Source organism: Schistocerca piceifrons, chromosome 6 (genome assembly GCF_021461385.2).
Source record: "Schistocerca piceifrons isolate TAMUIC-IGC-003096 chromosome 6, iqSchPice1.1, whole genome shotgun sequence".
In the NCBI taxonomy this organism is placed as follows: domain Eukaryota; kingdom Metazoa; phylum Arthropoda; class Insecta; order Orthoptera; family Acrididae; genus Schistocerca; species Schistocerca piceifrons.
This window is the reverse complement of record NC_060143.1, coordinates 528,179,038-528,198,265: the sequence shown is the minus strand read 5'-3', so window position 1 is coordinate 528,198,265 and position 19,228 is coordinate 528,179,038. Positions and strand designations below refer to the sequence as shown.

Sequence of the window (19,228 nt, the reverse complement as noted above, 5' to 3'; positions counted from 1 at the left end):
AGATAAACGTAAAACATACGATCCTGGCTCGACTATATGAAACTGCGTATATAATAGACATTTCTTGCCTCACAAATAGATGTGTTTGTGGTGGAATATACAGGGTGTTACAAAAAGGTACGGCCAAACTTTCAGGAAACATTCCTCACACACAAAGAAAGAAAATATGTTATGTGGACATGTGTCCGGAAACGCTTACTTTCCATGTTAGAGTTCATTTTATTACTTCTCGTCAACTCACATTAATCATGGAATGGAAACACACAGCAACAGAACGTACCAGCGTGACTTCAAACACTTTGTTACAGGAAATGTTAAGAATGTCCTCCGTTAGCGAGGATACATGCATCCACCCTCCGTCGCATGAATCCCTGACGCGCTGATGCAGCCCTGGAGAATGGCGTATTGTATCACAGCCGTCCACAATACGAGCACGAAGAGTCTCTACATTTGGTACCGGGGTTGCGTAGACAAGAGCTTTCAAATGCCCCCATAAACGAAAGTCAAGAGGGTTGAGGTCAGGAGAGCGTGGAGGCCATGGAATTGGTCCGCGTCTACCAATCCATCGGTCACCGAGTCTGTTGTTGAGAAGCGTACGAACACTTCGACTGAAACGTGCAGGAGCTCCATCGTGCATGAACCACATGTTGTGTCGTACTTGTAAAGCACATGTTCTAGCAGCACAGCATCCCGAATGAAATCATGATCACGTGCTCCATTGAGCGTAGGTGGAAGAACATACTGACGAAACTAAAATGAGCTCTAACACGGAAATTAAGCGTTTCCGGACACATGTCCACGTAACATCTTTTCTTTATTTGTGTGTAAGGAATGTTTCCTGAAAGTTTGGCTGTACCTTTTTGTAACACCCTGCATACAGGATGTATCAAAAAGAATCATCCGATTTTAAAGAAATCATAACTATTATGTTATTTGAGATACGTGCGTGAACAACGTACTGTTGGAAAGAGCAAACTCTTGAGTTTTACATGGTTCCCGCTAGGTGGCAGCAGTGTGTGCCCACTTCAGTTCTAGTAAAAATGGTGTTGGGGCAACAGAAAGCAATTTGTGTTCTACATTTTGCGCAGTACGTGTCAGTAATAACTATTCAGCGTGACTTTTGTACAAGGTATGGTGTGGATGCTCCTACAGCACAGAGCATTAGACGATGGCATGAACGATTCCGAGAAACAAGTTGCTTGTGTAAACGCAAATCCCCGGGCCGTCCCCGAGTGTCTGACACAGACGTCGAACGCATCCGCCATAGTTGCGCAAGGAGTCCGCAGAAATACGTTCGCCCTGGAGCTCGACGGCTCAACATGCTCCCGATGTCCGTCTGGGGCGTATTGTGTCTACATTTACACATGAAACCATACAAAATCCAGCTTCTGCAAGCTCTTTGTGAAGGTGACAAACAACAATAAGTGGAGTTCGCTAATGCCGTTCTTGGCTAGATGGAGGATGACAGTTTTCTTCCACGCTTAGTGTTTAGTGACGAGGCAACATTCCATTTAAATGGAAAAGTGAACCGTCATAATATGAGTTGCACAGCATGAGAGGTGCTCCCCAAAATGTAATGTGTTTTGTGCAGTTTCACGGGAGAAGTTTTATGGTCCATTTTTCTTTGCGGAGAACACTGTTACAGGAAGCACATATCTCTATATGCTTGAGAACTTTTTTCCCACGGTTGGAGACTGATTCGAACGACTTCATTTACCAACCGGATGGAGCAACGCCACGCTGGCATCTGAATTTTTAAAACAAAGGATTACTGAACGATGGATCGGTCGCACTGGACCAAATGATTCAGCCTTACGTTATGGCCTCCAGGGTCACTGCACCTAATTGTATGTGATTATTTCTTGTGGGGGTTTATAAAAGACTCTGTTTATGTGCCTCCGTTACCAAGAACAATGAATGAAATGAGACATCGCATAACAGCAGCTGTGGAAGCTGTAACTCAAGACATGCTCTTTGCAGTGTGGGAATAATTTGAATACTTCACTAACATATTCTGTGCATCTCAAGAGGGGCATATTCATCACCTATGAAAAGGTATGAAAAAAACTTACTGCGTTTCCCGTCCACCAAAAAACAAAATTCATTGTTTATGTTTATTAGTTTCAGAAATATAGGCTTGCCAAATCGGATAATTCTTGTTGGTACACCTTTAGATAACCCATGTACACATCAAATGCAACAGTATAGCTTATGTGATTTTTTTTGTTAGATGCTAACAAATATGAACCATTTAGTCTGCAAAAGGGTCAGATTGGCATTAGTGTAAATTTTCAGCATTTTCAGGCGACATTAATACGAACAACGGCAAACAGCACCGACTCTGCACTCTATCATCTGAAACATCTTAACACAACTTTTTATAACTCATACACCGCAAAAGTGGTGCCCTGTGATGTGGGTGAGATGAAAAACCAAGTGTATGAAGCATTTTAAGACCGAGCAGTAATTGTATATTTATAAATCTGTTTCATATCCGACTGAGAGAAAGAGGATGTACTTCAGAAGCTACCAGAGAGAATCAATATATAAACTGCGCATAATTCAGGTAATAACGGCAATAACTGAGATTTACTGTCATGAAGGAATAGTCAGTGCACAGTGGAACCAGGGTAAGCATGGTGACGTGTGTTCTAGCACTAAATCATATATATATATATATATATATATATATATATATATATATATATATATATATATATATATATATATATATATATATATATATGTGTGTGTGTGTGTGTGTGTGTGTGTGTCTGTGTGTGTGTGTGTGTGTGTGTGTGTGTGTGTATTTTTTTCCCTGTGTCAGTCCTAGTGTAGGGTTTTATTGTGATTTCATTTTGTTTGTCTCCCAAAAGTCTTGTTGTTCCTCGTGTGACAGATATGCCTAGGCAGAGGAAATGAGCTGAACACCAAGATAGCCAAGACTTGTCGCAAGTAGAAATGCGTCACCTACAGTGCACGAACTCGACAATCAGTTGGAAGTGACTGATGCTGATAGTAAATTATTAACTGACACTATAAGTGAACTAGGTGCTCCGTCTTTTGCCACTGGCAGTACAACGGAAGTGACGAATAGTCGAACTACGCCTAAAAGGCAGTTTGAACAAACCAAAACTGATAGTTTACCGAACATAGCAAAGGGTTCACCGAACACGAACGTGTACAACCAGAACGAGATACCAAGATTTTAAAAGAAATAAAAGATGAGTTTACTCAGCTGAAAGAAGTGTACAAGGATGTACTAGAAGTGATACAGACCTTGTCCACTCAAATAACTGCCTTGCAAACAGAGCAGTTACGAGAGAAAGATGAGGTGTCAGAATTGACAGAAAGATTCGACGTTTTAGCGGTCGAAGCCAACGAAGGTAGATCACAAATATCAGGAAGAAAGTAAATCAGTCATCAAGTAGAGTAAAAGATGAAGGAGTAATACAGAATTTAGTAGGGGTAATCCTGGAAAACCTATAGTAAGTAGCAATTCATCAACTGTTGCGTCGGATGACACTATTAAAAACCAAACATAATACTATACTATGGCAAAGCCACATACCAGAGTGTGTTAAACCAGATACCCGTTCTCGTAACAGCAACAGACAGGGTGATAATGTTCACACAGCCAATGCAGACAGGTATAGCAATTCTAATATGTTTCAGTGTGAGGGTAGACTCACATATGTTGGCGGTTATCCATGCGGTTTGCGACAACAGAACCCACGTGATATTTCGCAAGGGGTTATGTCACAAAATGTGAGCAAATTAAGTAGATGTAATCACTGTCCTTTTGAACACAGTTCAGTTGTGGGGGCAGTATTTCCTAAGTCGGAGTTGGCCATGCAAGAGTGTTTGATAAAGAGAACGCAGTTCCAACTTTTTACTGACGACAAAAAGTCAGTTCACCCAGTTGTTTTCATACGCAGTTTTTGGAACATTTTACCTAAAACTTGGAGTGAGAGACAGAAGATTCATTTTGTACAACCTCACATCCAAGGTGAACCAGCCTTGTGGGCTACGCAGGTCTCTGAACCTTGCGACACGCAGGAGATGTTTGAGAAAACATTCCTTGCGAAATTTTCGTCCACTGGCGTTCAAGAAAGACTTAGGAAACAGTTTTATTCACCTGAATCTTACAACAAAAAACAGGGCACGTTAAGATAGTATTTTGAAAAATACATCAACAAGACTAAATATTGGGACGAACCAATATCTAACAGATATCTATGTTATCAGGGTACTGAAGGCAAGATGGCCACATCACATAAAATAAAAGTTAATTAATGCGTCAGAAAACGACACAGAACAGTTTATGTCATTGTTAGATTCAATCGATCTTATACAGGATGATTTGAAGTACAATAACGACTGTAGCAACGCCTGCATGTCGCCATCAAAACAAAACAAGGGAAACCCTTCTCCACAATACAAAGGCAACGGCAGCGAAAGGGTGATTATGGTAACAATGGTAACCATAACTCACAAAACGGTTACGGTATCACCAACGACAACAACCAGTCATTCAGCTGAAAGAGAGGTCATGAGAACAGAGTTAGCTCTAGTCCTAGCAAAAATCCTAACCTGGAAAGTTCTAAACAAGGGGGATACTCTGCACCATGGAGCAATAGTCAAGGCCGAAGACAGAATAATACTCCGAATCATAATTTTAATAACCCAAGTACTGTCACAGTGTTGAATCCTCAGGCTCCGAATTGGAGCGGTAATAACCATCAGACAGTGAGAATAGTCGAAGTGGCAGCAGAGGTACACCAGCCAGGTGCATCTGCGTCGAAAAACTAAATTCTGTCATAATCCGCTCTCTGCTGTTGGCCGTGGCGAACAAGTAGAGCAAACTACCCAAAATCTTAGTCATCAATTACAATTACTGAGATAGAATGATGGATGCGACTTGCAAGAGGAATTAGAAGATCAAGGTCTTGCCTAAGTACAGAAAAAGAGATAGAAGCTACAGTGGGAGGAAGTGTTTACGGTGTACTAGTGAATGTAGTATTCGGTACTGGAGCTTCTACAAACGTGATGAGCGTAGAGCGTTAACACACACAGTCAACGCGGATTTAGAAAACATCGTTCTTGTGAAACACAACTAACTCTTTACTCGCATGAATGTTGAGTGCTACTGACAATGGATTTCAAATTGATTCCGCATTCCTGGATTTCCAGAAGGCTTTTGACATTGTACCACACAAGTGGCTTGTAGTGCAATTGCGTGAATATGGAATATGGATACGTGATTTCCTGTCACAGTGTTCACAGTTCAGCCGGCCGAAGTGGCCGTGCGGTTAAAGGCGCTGCAGTCTGGAACCGCAAGACCGCTACGGTCGCAGGTTCGAATCCTGCCTCGGGCATGGATGTTTGTGATGTCCTTAGGTTAGTTAGGTTTAACTAGTTCTAGGTTCTAGGGGACTAATGACCTCAGCAGTTGAGTCCCATAGTGCTCAGAGCCATTTGAACCATTTTTTTAGTTCACAGTTCGTAGTAACTGACGACAGTCATCGAGTAAAACAGAAGTGATTTCTGGCGTTCCCCAAAGCAGTGTTATAGCCCCTTTGTTGTTCCTTATCTATATAAACGATTTGGGAGACAATTTGAGCAGCCGTCTTAGGTTGTTTGCAGATGACGATGTCTTTTATCGACTAGTAAAGTCATCAGAAGATCAAAACAAATTGCAAAACGATTTAGAAAAGGAATTGATAATTGACACTAAATAACCAAAAGTGTGAGGTCATCCACATGAGGGCTAAAAGGAATCCGTTAAACTTCGGTTACACGATAAATCAGTCAAATCTAAAGGCCGTAAATGCAACTAAATACCTAGGAATTACAGTTACAAACAACTAAGTTGGAAGAAACACACAGAAAATGTTGTGGGGAAGGCTAACCAAAGACTGCGTTTTATTGGCAGGACACTTAGAAAATGTAACAGATCTACAAAGGAGACAGCCTACACTACGCTTGACCTTTCTCTTTTAGAATACTGCTGCACGGTGTGGGATCCCTACCAGATAAGATTGATGGAGTACATCAAAAAAGTTCAAAGAAGGGTAGCACGTTTTCTATTATCGCGAAATAAGGGACAGTGTGTGCTGAAATGATACAGGATTTGGGATCGACATAATTAAAGGCGTTTTTCGTTGGGGAGGAATCTTCTTACGAAATTCCCATCGCCAACTTTCTCCTCCGAATACGAAAATATTTTGTTGACCCCGACTACATAGGGAGAAACGGTCACCATGATGAAATAAGGGAAATCAGAGCTCGTACAGAAAGATACACATGTTCATTCTTTCCGCGCACAATACGAGATTGGAATAATAGAGAATTGCGAAGGTGGTTCGATGAACCGTCTGCCAGGCACTTAAATGTGATTTTCAGAGTACCCATGTAGATGTAGATGCAGAGCTTCTCCATAGGGTAACCTAAGTCAAAGAATATCCACTTTGGCAGCGAAAAATTGTCAGGTAACGGGAGTCATAGGAGAACTGCCGCAATTGATTAAATATCAAATACAAGTTGTAATCGACATCGGAAAGGAATCTATTTTAACTTTCTTGTCGTCCAGGGATTTTCAGACACTTGTATTTGTAGTTGTGGGATTCTCGGGGAGAGAGGGACAAATTGATCTCTCTCGTGGAGAAGTCACATTGTTCAATAAAGGCAAATGAGTAGCTTTGGCATTAGTGCGGACCAAGGAAACACATGATAGATTTTGCCAGAATGTAAAAGTTTTCTGTAGGGGGTCTCAGGTTTTGCATATTTGTGATACCTTTGAGAAGGAACTTTACTACTCTGACGATCGGGAAGGCATTGCTCCCCGTATTGCGGAAGAAATAGAATTAAAGGGACAGGAGTCGGAATACTTATCCACCAAGCAGCAGGATGAGATGAAACACTTGTGTGACTATGTCAAAGTGTTTTCAGTCAAGCCTGGAATAGTCAATGGCTATGAGTACAGCATTGAGGTAATGCCTCATGAAGTGTATTGCCATGCTAATTATTCAGTACCTTGGAATAAGATGGACGAAGTAACCAAGGAAATATGCAGAATGTTTGAGTAGGATGTAATACAGCCTTCACTTTCACAGTATAGCAATCCGTTGGTTGCAGCAGCTGAGGCTGGAGGCAACTTTTGCCTAGTCTTAGATCCTCCAGAAGTAAATAAATTAATAATACCTGTTCGAAGCAGACCTGAGAATTTGGAAGAGCAAATCCAAAGGTTTTTTGGTGTAAAGTTTATAAGAACAATCTATTTAAAAGCCTCATATTGGAAGATAATCTCAACAGACGAATGTAGAAAATATACAGCTTTCATATTTCACGGACGTAGTCAACAGTTCCCTGTTCCGAGTAAAAGTTTTATGTAAGGATGAACGTAAATGCTGGAGTGTTTATCACAACTGTTGACACCATTCTTGGCAGATTTATTAGACAAACTTATTGTCTATGTGGATGACTTGCTAACTGCTGTGTCCACATGGGAAGAACACTTAGAAATACCTGAAAGAGTACTGCAAAGATTTGCCGGAGCCCGGGTGAAGGCAAACTTAGAAAAATCAAAATATCGTTGAGAAACAAAGTTTCTAGGTCATATCATATCACCGGCAGGTATTGTACCTGACCCCAAAAAGCTTATTGCAATCGAGGAGCTCCCACGACCTTGTACAAAAAGACAGTTAAAAGCGTTTGTAGGCGTCGTGTCATTCTTCCGTAGGTCCCTATCAGGCCAAGTAGCGAATCGTGAAACGATGCTAAGCTTACTCAACAAGATGTACCATGGGTATGGACAGAGGAATGTAATAATATTTTTAATGATATCAAGCAAGCATTGTTAAATGCAAATCTTCTGCACCTTCCCAACGTGAACAACGAGTTCTGTATTGCTACAGATGCTTCATCATATGGACTCGGATGTTGTTTGTTCCAAATAAAGAAGTAGATGGGCAGAAAGAGTTGAGAGTAATACGATTTGCTAGCAGAGTAATGACTAGCTGCGAGCGTTCATACTCGGTGGTGGAGGGAGAAGTCCTGTCTTTAGTGTGGGCGGTCAAGAAGTCTATTTTTACATATATGGGAGTTGACATAGCACTCTTATCAGTTTAAAATCATGTACATGAAAGGCAGTGACAATATCATAGCAAATGCGGTTTCGTTATTATCTCAAGGAATGGACGATCTAATCGGGCTCATATAGGAGTCTACTAAGCTTAAGGCGTTCATGATTAAAGACCGAGTACATAGGAGGAAACATTTCCTACAAATGTGTTAAAAACATGGTGGCTCTGCAGGATGCAGACGACACCGGCAACAAAATTAAGACAATTTTGAAACACAATCTGACGTGTTCCCTTAGCCAGGTCTAGAAGATAGAGGAGATCCTATCTTGCATCACCGAAAGAGTATGGACTCACAAGATTGGTGCGTGTGTATAGCAGAGACTAATTTTACTGACTTCGTCTGATACACACATTTAACTTGGGGGCACGTTTGTGTTACAGCTGCGTGGCTGTATTAAAGAGATGTGGTTACGTTGTTAACCTATAAAGAAAGGCGCAAAAGATAATCCGCACGTGTAAGATACGCCAGAAGGCAGAACCACACAACGTGTTGGGTAAGGATCTCTTGCTCACAGTGGTATCTACAACTCGTGTCAGTTGACATAGAAACAAAGTTTCTAGGTCATATAATTCCACCACAAGGGGTGAAATTAAGTACATACTAGCAGTCGACACAAAAAGTTTTCTGTGTGTGGTACCATGTCACAATGTACAAAACTACTGCTGCTGGTTTTTTCCTCCAGCAGCATTAGCTTTATACATTATGACGCGGTTCCACACCCAAAAAAGTTTTATGTCGACTGATTCTGGCCGCGGAAGCCCACTCAATTATATATACTAGCAGTATATATGTTTTCAAAATAAATGGAAGTGAACTGCTTGAAGGACTCAACAACCCCCATCTATATTACGAAAGATAATACAGGATTATATCCCCAAGGTAGGCAAACCGAGGGCAATAGTTTCTGACAATGCTTCATACTTTAGCGGTAACAAGTGGAGGCAAACCATGAAAGAGTTTGGTACAAAACATATATTAATACCCCGTTTCCATTCGGAGGCAGGCCCCGTGGAATGGATATTTAAGGAGGTAAATAGATTCATGAGCATTTACATACATAATCAACATACGCTGTGGGCGGAATAGTATCCGTGTATGAGAAATTACATAATAATGTTCCACACTTTGCGACTGGATTTGCGCCATTCGAAGTGTTGTTGGGCAAAAGAGAGGAGTGGAGAAGTCCGTTATAACAGTTACCCAAAGGTAAATGGACCAGAAAACAAATCGTAAAGCAAGTTTTGGCTAACTTGATAGAGTCTGCCAAGCAGAGGAAAGCTAATTATAACAAAAGTATTAAAAGTACTGTGTCATACAATATACGAATAAATGATCTGGTGCTAGTAAGGGCCCATCCTAAGTCTTGTGGACTTAGTAAACGAAACAAGAAATAACAATTGTTATATGAGGACCCATACAAGATTGTAGCCACACAACATGAATGTAGCTTCTTACTGGCCGATGAAAAGACCAACAAAGTCAAAGGGTGTACCCATACAAATGTTTAAAGAAATTTGTAAATAGTAGTGAGATCATTATGTAAAGCAAGGATCATTACATTTTTCTACTTAGTGTATAAGATCTATTTTTTTGTGAAGCACAACATTCCTTAGTTTTGCACTTAGTATGCAAGTTGGTGATTGTAAAGTCAACACCTGATTACTTTCTGTGTATTTAGTATGCAAGTTTGCAAAATATTCACAGACTTCAAAGTCATATTTAAAGAATGAAATAAAGTTTAAAGTGACTGCGATTAGCAGTGAGATGAACAGGAAAGAGCTGTTGCTGTTATGTAAAGTTTCCGTTACAGTTTTATTGCATTTTCCAATTTTTCAAAGAGATATGAATATTTGAGATTGATGCAAATTAATTAAAGATTAGTTTAGTGTACGTATGTAAATGATGCCTACTGTGCATTGCGCTATCAGGAATTTTATAGGCTTGGTGTTTACCCTCAGCATACAAAAACTTATCTTGCTATTTAATTTCTTTACACGTCTGGAGTTTTACTGAAGCTTAGTTTCGTAGTTTATAGCTATGTGTTAAGACAGCATGTACAGAAGTTCTTAAGGTCAATGAGAATTTTTAAATGAAAATGTGTATTCGTGTATTCCGAATTGTAAAGTCAAGCCAGTATATGCAATCAAGATCTCGAAAATCTGTACTTAAGGAATTGGCAGATGGAAGGCAGATGCTATACAGGTTTGCAATAGGCAATGTAAAGATCTGTGATCAATGTACTACATGTGTTTTCAATGTAAATAGTTCAAATTGGTGAAATATTAATACTGTACAGTGACGAGAGGTCATGTTTTAGAACAGTATCTCATGTAACAGAGATCGTTTTTTAAAATGTCAATACAATATGAAGACTCTTACAACCCAACGGTGTTGTGATTTGCATGTCTACAAGCCTCTTGCTCAATAAGTGTGAGGGTCATGTGCCTAGAGGTGATGTACCCCGAATGTATACCGAATGTGTGTGGAACTGCTGTAGTTATATGCCGACAACAACCCAGCATATTCGCTGTCTGCGATACTGTCAAAAACAATGTATGAAATACTTCTAAATAAGCTCAAGTACTGTGGTATGAATGGGACAGGGCTCAAATGGTTTAAATCATACCTAATTGGAGGAGTGCAGAAAGTTCAAATAAGCAGTTCACATAATATGCAAAAAACTGGTGGTTTCTCAAACAGGGGAAAGTCAAGAACACTGTGCCACAAGGTTCGGTCTTGGGTCCTCTGCTGTTCTTAATATATATTAATGACTTGCCATTCTATATTCACGAAGATGCAAAGCTGGTACTTTTTGCCGATGATACAAGTGTAGCTATCACACCCAACAGACAAGAATTAACTGGTGAAATTGTAAACAATGTTTTTCAGAAAAGTGTTTTTCAGAAAAGTGGTTCTCTACAAATGGGCTCTCATTAAACTTTGACAAAACACAGTACATACAGTTCCACACAGTAAATGGAATGACACCATTAATAAATATAGACTTCAATCATAAATCGGTAGCTAAGGTAGAATATTCAAAATTTCTAGCTGTATGCATTGATGAGGGGTTGAACTGGAAAAAAAAACACATTGAAGATCTGCTGAAACGTTTGAGTTCAGCTACTTATGCTATTAGGGTTATTGTAAATTTTGGCGATATACATCTCAGTAAATTAGCTTACCACACCTATTTTCATTCTCTGCTTTCGTATGGAATGATATTCTGGGGTAACTCATCACTGAGTAAAAGAGTGTTCATTGCACAAAAGCGTGTAATCAGAATAATTGCTGGTGCTAATCCAAGATCATCCTGCAGACATTTATTTAAAGAGCTAGAGATCTTCACTGTAGCCTCACAAATATATATATATATATATATATATATATATATATATATATATATATATATATATATATATATATCTTGGATTAGCACCAGCAATTATTCTGATTACACGCTTTTGTGCAATGAACACTTTTTTACTCACTGATGAGTTACCCCAGAAAATCATATAATCACTTATGAAATTTGTTATTAACAGTCCGAACGAATTCAAAAGTAATAGTGTACATGGCTACAACACTAGGAGAAAGGATGATCTTGACTACTCAAGGTTAAATCTAACTTTGGCTCAGAAGGGGGTAAATTACGCTGCTACAAAAGTTTTTGGTCACTTACCTAATAGCATCAAAAGTCTGACAGATAGCCATATAGCATTTAAAAGCAAATTAAAAGAATTTCTTAATGGCAGCTCCTCCTACTCATTAGATGAATTTTTGTATATAGCAAGTGGGTAATTTCCCCAATCCCCACAAAAAAAAATTAAAAATATCAAGTGTCATGTAATATTTTGTGTCATGTAATATTTTGTGTCATGTAATATTTTGTGCCATGTAATATTTTGTGCCATGTAATATTTTGTGCCATGTAAAATTTTGTGTCATGTAAAATTTTGTCATGTAATATTTTGTGTCATGTAATATCTTGTATAAGCACTTTTTATTAACCTGACACGTTCCACATCTTTGCGAAGTGTCGTATTCATGATCTATAGAACAAGTACTAATCTAATCTATACAGACGCGAAATCAGTATTTGTGGAGCGCGTAGTTTTGTGGAGCGCGTAGTACCAGCGTGCAGCCGTCAAACAAGAAAGTTTTTGACTGAGAGTAAGCTGTGTGAACATGAACTTCGTAATCCCTGCTGCATTGAACTGGTAAAAAGTAAACATGACAAGGAAGACGCATCCGCCGGCCGCTGTGGCCGAGAGGTTCTAGGCGCCTCAGTCCGGAACCGCGCTGCTACTACAGTCACAGATTCGAATCGTGCCTCGGGCATGGATGTGTGTGTGTTGTCCTTATGTTATTTAGGTTTAAGTAGTTGTAAGTTCTAAGGGACTATAGTTCAATTCTTTTATCTTGGCGGCTCGCGCATGCCCGCCCAGACGCGGGAGATTGCTGCGTTGCCAGTTGTACGAGCCAAGAGAAGCAGCGCCATAGTATAATTCGCAAACTTACGTTTAGGGGGGAGCGCGCAGTTTATGAAGTAAAGCCACCACGGCCGCATAACCCTTTCGCTGCTACAGACACGTGCTCCCCGCATTCCGAGCTGTGCGCGATTTTGTCATCACTGCACAGCTCGCCTGTGCAGACACATGGTGTTTCGACTGCTTTGACACACTTTATCATTCGATTTCACAAAAACTATTTGGCCCAAAAATTTGATTTTTACGTATCTTCTTGACTGATACCTTCCCCCCAAAAAAGACTTAATTTTGTTTCGATATTCAACGCAGTTATTGTGCAGCATTAGATGTAGTAAACCACTGCACGAAATTTTGAAGAGTTTGCAGAGGTAAAAGTCCATAACGTATCTTTCCGTATTGTCGATTTTAGAAATTTCAAAAAATTACATTCAAACGAATAAAATTCTTCTTTTTATCTCATTTTGTTCTACATTGTTCGGAGAATTTGTTCGGGGCGGACGTCCGATGACACGCGTTCATGTTCTTTGTCGATCCATTCACTCAGTTCTTTATTACAGAGGGTAGCTAACCCTCTGACCGAGCACGCTGAGCTATCGTGCCGGCTGGCCATTCACTTTAACCATTACGCTAACGCAGCTCGTCATTCAATACATCTTCCGGAGGACTTTAATATATCTCACAAAATACCGACAAACACTGTTGGTATGACTATGAATTACTCACGTTTCGTCAAAGTACAGTAGGAAATAAACAATTACCGCTATTCTTTATTGCGAAAAAGCGGTTAGTGAGAATGCTACAAACACCTTTCCATGCTATCGCCTGAATTAGGAGGCTTATTGCTTGTTTGGTTCAATTACTTAATAGAATATGAAGCAATTGGTATAAAGAATGCTTTTTCCAAACTTTCTATAAAAGAGTCTGCTGTCAAGACATTGCTTTTGTTCAATTGCTTTATTTATGACTGAACGTTTCTAAAACTGAAGACACTCGTCCATGCTCTGCACTGCAGTCGAGCTCTGGCAACGTCATTCTCTGTTCATTGGCTGACTGTGCTTTGTGACGTCAGATGCGCAGAACGAACCTAAACTCGGCTGCCGTCGTAAATGACGCGCACTTTAATGACCTCAGATGCTAAGTCCCATAGTGCCTAGAGCCATTTGAATTTGAAGACGCATTGTCAAGGGACCAGAACTGGCCTTCATGGATCAAATTCGTGACTAACGACTAGCGTCCTCTCCCTACCAAACAACAAAAAGTTTAGACATTGTCTAATACATAATTGGTGGTTTCAGTCCAGCCGAACGAGGCAGCACACGTCGGCGGCGTATGCAGGGCAGCCATCCGCAGCCGACGGGATCGCGGCTTCGACTACCGCTCTTGCCGGACGTGTCCTCGACCACACACGCCGAGAATCAACGCACCATGTTGACCACGGCGTCCCACAGCAGCCGTCGGAGTAGCCTTTAGTTGATTTTGCATTGTATAATGATAGGAAATTTCAAACAAAGAAGATTGTAACATTTTCGTCATATCCAAAGACGTTTCACTAGAATGCAATTTCCTTTACACAAGTTGCATGAACATTAAGAGTCTGGTGTTTATCTATAATATTACGAATATGGAGTGCGAAGGGGAGGTGGGGTCCGTCTGTGCAGGGTTTCTGGTAAAGCCTGCTTTTTCCCGTGCACCGCGCCATCGATTAATGGCTCAAGTTATTGGACCCTATCTCCATAAACTGAAGGGTAATCAAAGCAGCAAAAACTTTAATCAAAAATTAAGCAGCAAAAACAAGTACAGTGATCCCATTAACTGTAAATGAACTGTAGAATCTTGAAGTGTGAAAGCTATGTCAAAGTGAACCGTACAGTGTACGTGTGCTGTTTACGAACTGTGATAAATAAACTTATGCATTGTGTGATAGGCATGCAAGTGGTATGTCCACAACAACGTTGCATTTTTGCGTGCCTCTCTTGGGTAGTGAATTGAATAAATCGTACAAACTGTATAGAAAAAACTGACATTAGAAATTAAAAACAATATTTTCAAACGAATAAAAATGAGCAAACTCTTATGTAGGGATATTTTGTGTAATTATGTTAGATCTTAATTATATGAAAAACAATCAAAGAGATATAGACGCAAGCAGACAAAGAATCGCTACTATTGCAAAAAGTGTATAAATAGCAGCTCACAATTAGAATCTCTGTCTATCGATCGTTATTGCTCGTTTGGTTTTGATCGTGTTGCTCGTATGTCGTATCGAGCTACCTTTGTTACATTTATTATAAGAGCAATTGTTCTTATCTGGACTTACCGGTCGGTATTCTGATAAATGTATCATGGTTACGTTTCTTAATAGCCTACACCGTAAAGTATCACTGAGCGTACATGTATTAATTTATTTGATAATAAACTCCACTTTCCACTTATTTGAGATTTTCCAGCAGTTTAGCACACCTTCTGCGGAGGCTAAAGGGAATATCGCTGACCGCTATTTGATCCGCCATTACGCAGACCTTTTAAATCTCAGTATATTTAAAACTAACGGCACACTCTAAGGTGCAGCAGATGTTTAAAATGTGGAATAAATGATCCTGGGGAGTGTATAAGCGCAAAAACTTTGATCTAAATACCAGATATTGACGGAAGTAGAAAAACGTAAAACATTCGATCCTGGATTGAGTGTATGAAACTGTAAGTGGTAGTGGTAGTAGTAGTAGTAGAAGCAGTAGCAGCTTTATTCATCTGTAGATCTCTTTTTATAAGGATACAGGATATGCCAAAGTATGTACAAGTTTAGTACAATTTGAAATAAGCTAATTCGTATACACATACACTTACAGACTTCTAGTTGGAGACAATTATTAGATTTACTCCTGGTATACAATATTTTTTTTTTTTTTTTTTACAAATAACTTATTACATAATGTAATGCCGCACTGTTCACTCATATCTCACTATCAGTCACTGTACACACTATTCACACACTGTTTCATAACACTTCACTCACCCCACACACACACACACACACACACACACACACACACACACACACACACTCACTCACACGTGATCTCTGGGCCATTTTCTGTACCACAACTTCCCATGTGCTATCCTGAAAAACCTGTGTCATCATCCCTCTATAATAAGTGAGATGATGAGCTCAGAAAGAGGAAGAGATGTTAGTAATGTACTATGCATAGCTTGATGGATAAGTTTTTCTAGAAAAGTAAAAAAAATAGTGTGAAGGTATTATGTGGAATGTTGGATGTTTTATAATCATTATTATTTATCTGTATAACTTTTTTAACCAGACCCCTACTCTATTTTGTCTAAATAATCCTTAAGTGTATAAAATGTACTGCATAACAGCTACTTTTAGCTGCCTTTTTAAATTAGTGTATTTTTGCTATTTCTTTAATCTCTTTTGGTAATTTATTATACAGTTTTATTCCTTGGTAGAAATGGCTGCCGGAAAATTGGAAAAAAAACCATAAAAAGAAATGATCCTTAGATGAACAGTCTGCATAGAAAAATGCCAAAATAACTTTTGCAGAATTTAAAGCAACAGAAATCAGCAAAACTGGAATATACAGGGTGTTTCAGGAAGGATTTTACAATTTTAAAAACTCATATAAATTTATTGAAAGAAGATATAGAGCTGGGTTTAGTGTTATATTGTAGGAAAATACTAAGTTTTTTTTTACCTTAAACTAAAGGTGTATGTGGCTTCCGTTGGTTATCCTGCACACATCCCATCAGAAGTCAATTTCTTGCCCAACTCGCTGTATCGTTGCAGATGTAACTTGCTCAGTTGTGGCCTAAATTCCTGCTCAAAGTTCAGATAGGGAAACCGGCACAGGAGGTGCAAACACGATATCCATGATGAATCTTCATAAAAAAATCGAGTGGTGTCAGGCCTGGGGAACGTGGGGGCCATGCAATTGGCGCATCATGGTCAGTCAGTGACGTGGAAAGCAGTCACTGAGAAAATCGCGGACGTCATCCAGGTAGTGGGGTGGTGCACCATCTTGCATGAAGTAAAGATTTCTTTCTTGGTCATCCTCATCGATCTGTGGTATCAAAAATTGTAACATATCCAGGTACACATCCCACTGATGGCTCTCTCACGGAAAAAAGACGGCCGTACACTTTGTTCTTGCTCAGTGCACAAAAAACGTTCAGTTTAGGGCTATTACGAACATGTTTCAGTGTTTGATGTGGATTTTCACCGCCACTAATCCTACAGTTATGTAGTTATTTGTGTTATGTGTGTTAACCTTGCCACGTAAGTGAAAATCGACTCGTCAGAAAAGATGATTTTGTCCAGGAAATGTTCATACTCATGTAATCGATTTAACATATCCCCACAGAAGTCCATGCGAGCAATTTTATCAGTGTCTCTTATTGCTTATACAATCGTCAATCTGTACGGTTTTAAATGCAAATGGTTTCTCAACATACGTTAAACAGTCGTATGTGGAATCTGCAGTTCGTGAGATGCACGTCGGGTCGATTTCGTAGGGCTATTGACAAAACGATGTCTCCCTCGCAAGCCGGCCGCGGTGGTCTCGCGGTTCTAGGCGCGCAGTCCGGAACCGCGCGGCTGCTACGGTCGCAGGTTCGAATCCTGCCTCGGGCATGGATGTGTGTGATGTCCTTAGGTTAGTTAGGTTTAAGTAGTTCTAAGTTCTAGGGGACTGATGACCACAGCTGTTAAGTCCCATAGTGCTCAGAGCCATTTGAACCATTTCTCCCTCGCACAACAACGTCGTCAGATGTACTTGGACGACCTGATGATTTCCCACGTTTTACCGAACGCCCTGTTTCTACACAACATTTATGCCACTCTTAAATTGTAGGCCTACCATGAGGATCTTTAGCGTACTTGGCACGGAAATTACGCTGAGCTGTTGTCGCCGCCTTGGATTATTCAAACCAAAACATACAGCTAGCACGCTTGGGTCCAGTGAAGGCAGCCATCTTTAACGCAACTACCGCCAGCGCTCCTTGCGGTGCCATTCGGCACTAGCGAACTATGAGAGACAAACTTGATGTATTTGCCTACAAATTGACACTACAATCACCTCTGTAGGTACTATGAATTAATTTATATGAATTTTCAAAGTTGTAAAGTCCTTTTTGAAACAGCTGTATTGGCAGACATTTTGCATACTACATTATTCACAGAAGTGGAATAAAGGTTTGGCTCGATAGCCCCCATTTTAACAGACCAGGATAAGTTTTATACATCGTGTGTGTATTCTTTCGTGGCAATATCATGCACATTTGCAGTAATGAACACGTTGTACATTTTCTACGTGTGGTGGAACATGAGCTCCAATAATTACAAGTTGCACTCACCGTCTCCAGGTCTCGGCAGAGAATCTCAAAAATTTCCCAGTCTTCTGGCGCGTTGCCAGGACGCTCCATACTCAGCCGCAGCTAGTGAGCCTGCGCCGCGCCCCAGCTGTGTATGCAACCTGTGGAATTTGCCAAAGAGTCGTTAGCAGTTGCTCCTGAAGATGAGGTCTAGTATACTGCAAGTCAGCCGAAAGTATCATTAGGGGTCCCACACATTGTTAATTGCTCGATCTGTCTGCAGTCTTCAAAATCTATTTGTGAAATGCAGACTGGAAAGACATGCAGAACACACTAGGCATCAATAAAAAAAAAAGGTAATGTATTCTGTAACAAAGTCTACAGCTCTCAACAGAAGCGTTCCAAAACAAGTGTTAATAAATTCCAGTCCCTTTTTATGGTTCTATACCTCAGTCTGTAAAAATGGAACCCTTATAGGAGCACTTTGTTTCCTGTCTGTATGTACCTCTGTTTAGATACCTCTTTCTCAGGAGCGGGTAGAGGTATCAAGCTGGAATTTATGTCAAATACTAAGGTCGTACGATTCCTTTGCGGGGTAAAAAATTTAAATTTCTAAGTCATTGCTATCAAAAGTTACGGGGATTTATTTCACTTATTCTGATACTCAAAACTCACTCATCAAAAAATAGGGTACTTCGCTGCAATCTAGAACCTTGAAATGTGGCAAGAAGCAAGATTTCATAGTACAAGCAAAGGAAAAAAAAACAAAAATGTTAATTTGTAATTATATCACGTAAAAATATTTTTTTGACTTTTGTGGTCCGTCTTTGTGTCCGTCTATTGAGATCCCCCTTTCTCAGAAACTGGTAGATGTATCAAGTTGAAATTTATGTCAAGTACTAAGGCCTACAGCCTCTTGACGGTGCAAAAAATTTAAACTTCTGAATCAGAGTCATTAGAAGATATCATTAAAAGATACGTCCATTTATTTCGCATGTTTTGATACTCGCAAACTCTTTCATTAAAACCTGTAGATCAACTATCTATATACATAATTGAGTTTGTGCAGAATCCTCAAAACGCATGACCTACTCATAATTGTCCTGTTTTTTTTATTTTATTTTAGTACTTATTGGCTGTATTGCAAGTATTAGGCTGTACGTGGAGACACATTTCACTTTCCATAAAGGAAATTCACTGTGAAGTGGTGTTCGCAATATTGGTTGAAAGCGCATGGTAAATCGCTCGTATGTGATGTGGTTTAAGCG

General features: G+C 39.8%; 1 protein-coding gene across 1 annotated transcript in view; it reads right to left on the bottom strand.

The window, feature by feature from the left end:
- Positions 1 to 18,071, bottom strand: part of LOC124803439 (coiled-coil domain-containing protein 170) — a 424,326-nt gene extending 406,255 nt beyond the window's left edge. The window contains exon 1 of the mRNA XM_047264624.1: positions 17,999 to 18,071. Coding sequence (XP_047120580.1) covers positions 17,999 to 18,071 — 73 coding nt within the window. The remainder of the gene's footprint in view (positions 1 to 17,998) is intronic.
- Positions 18,072 to 19,228: the final 1,157 nt, after the last annotated feature.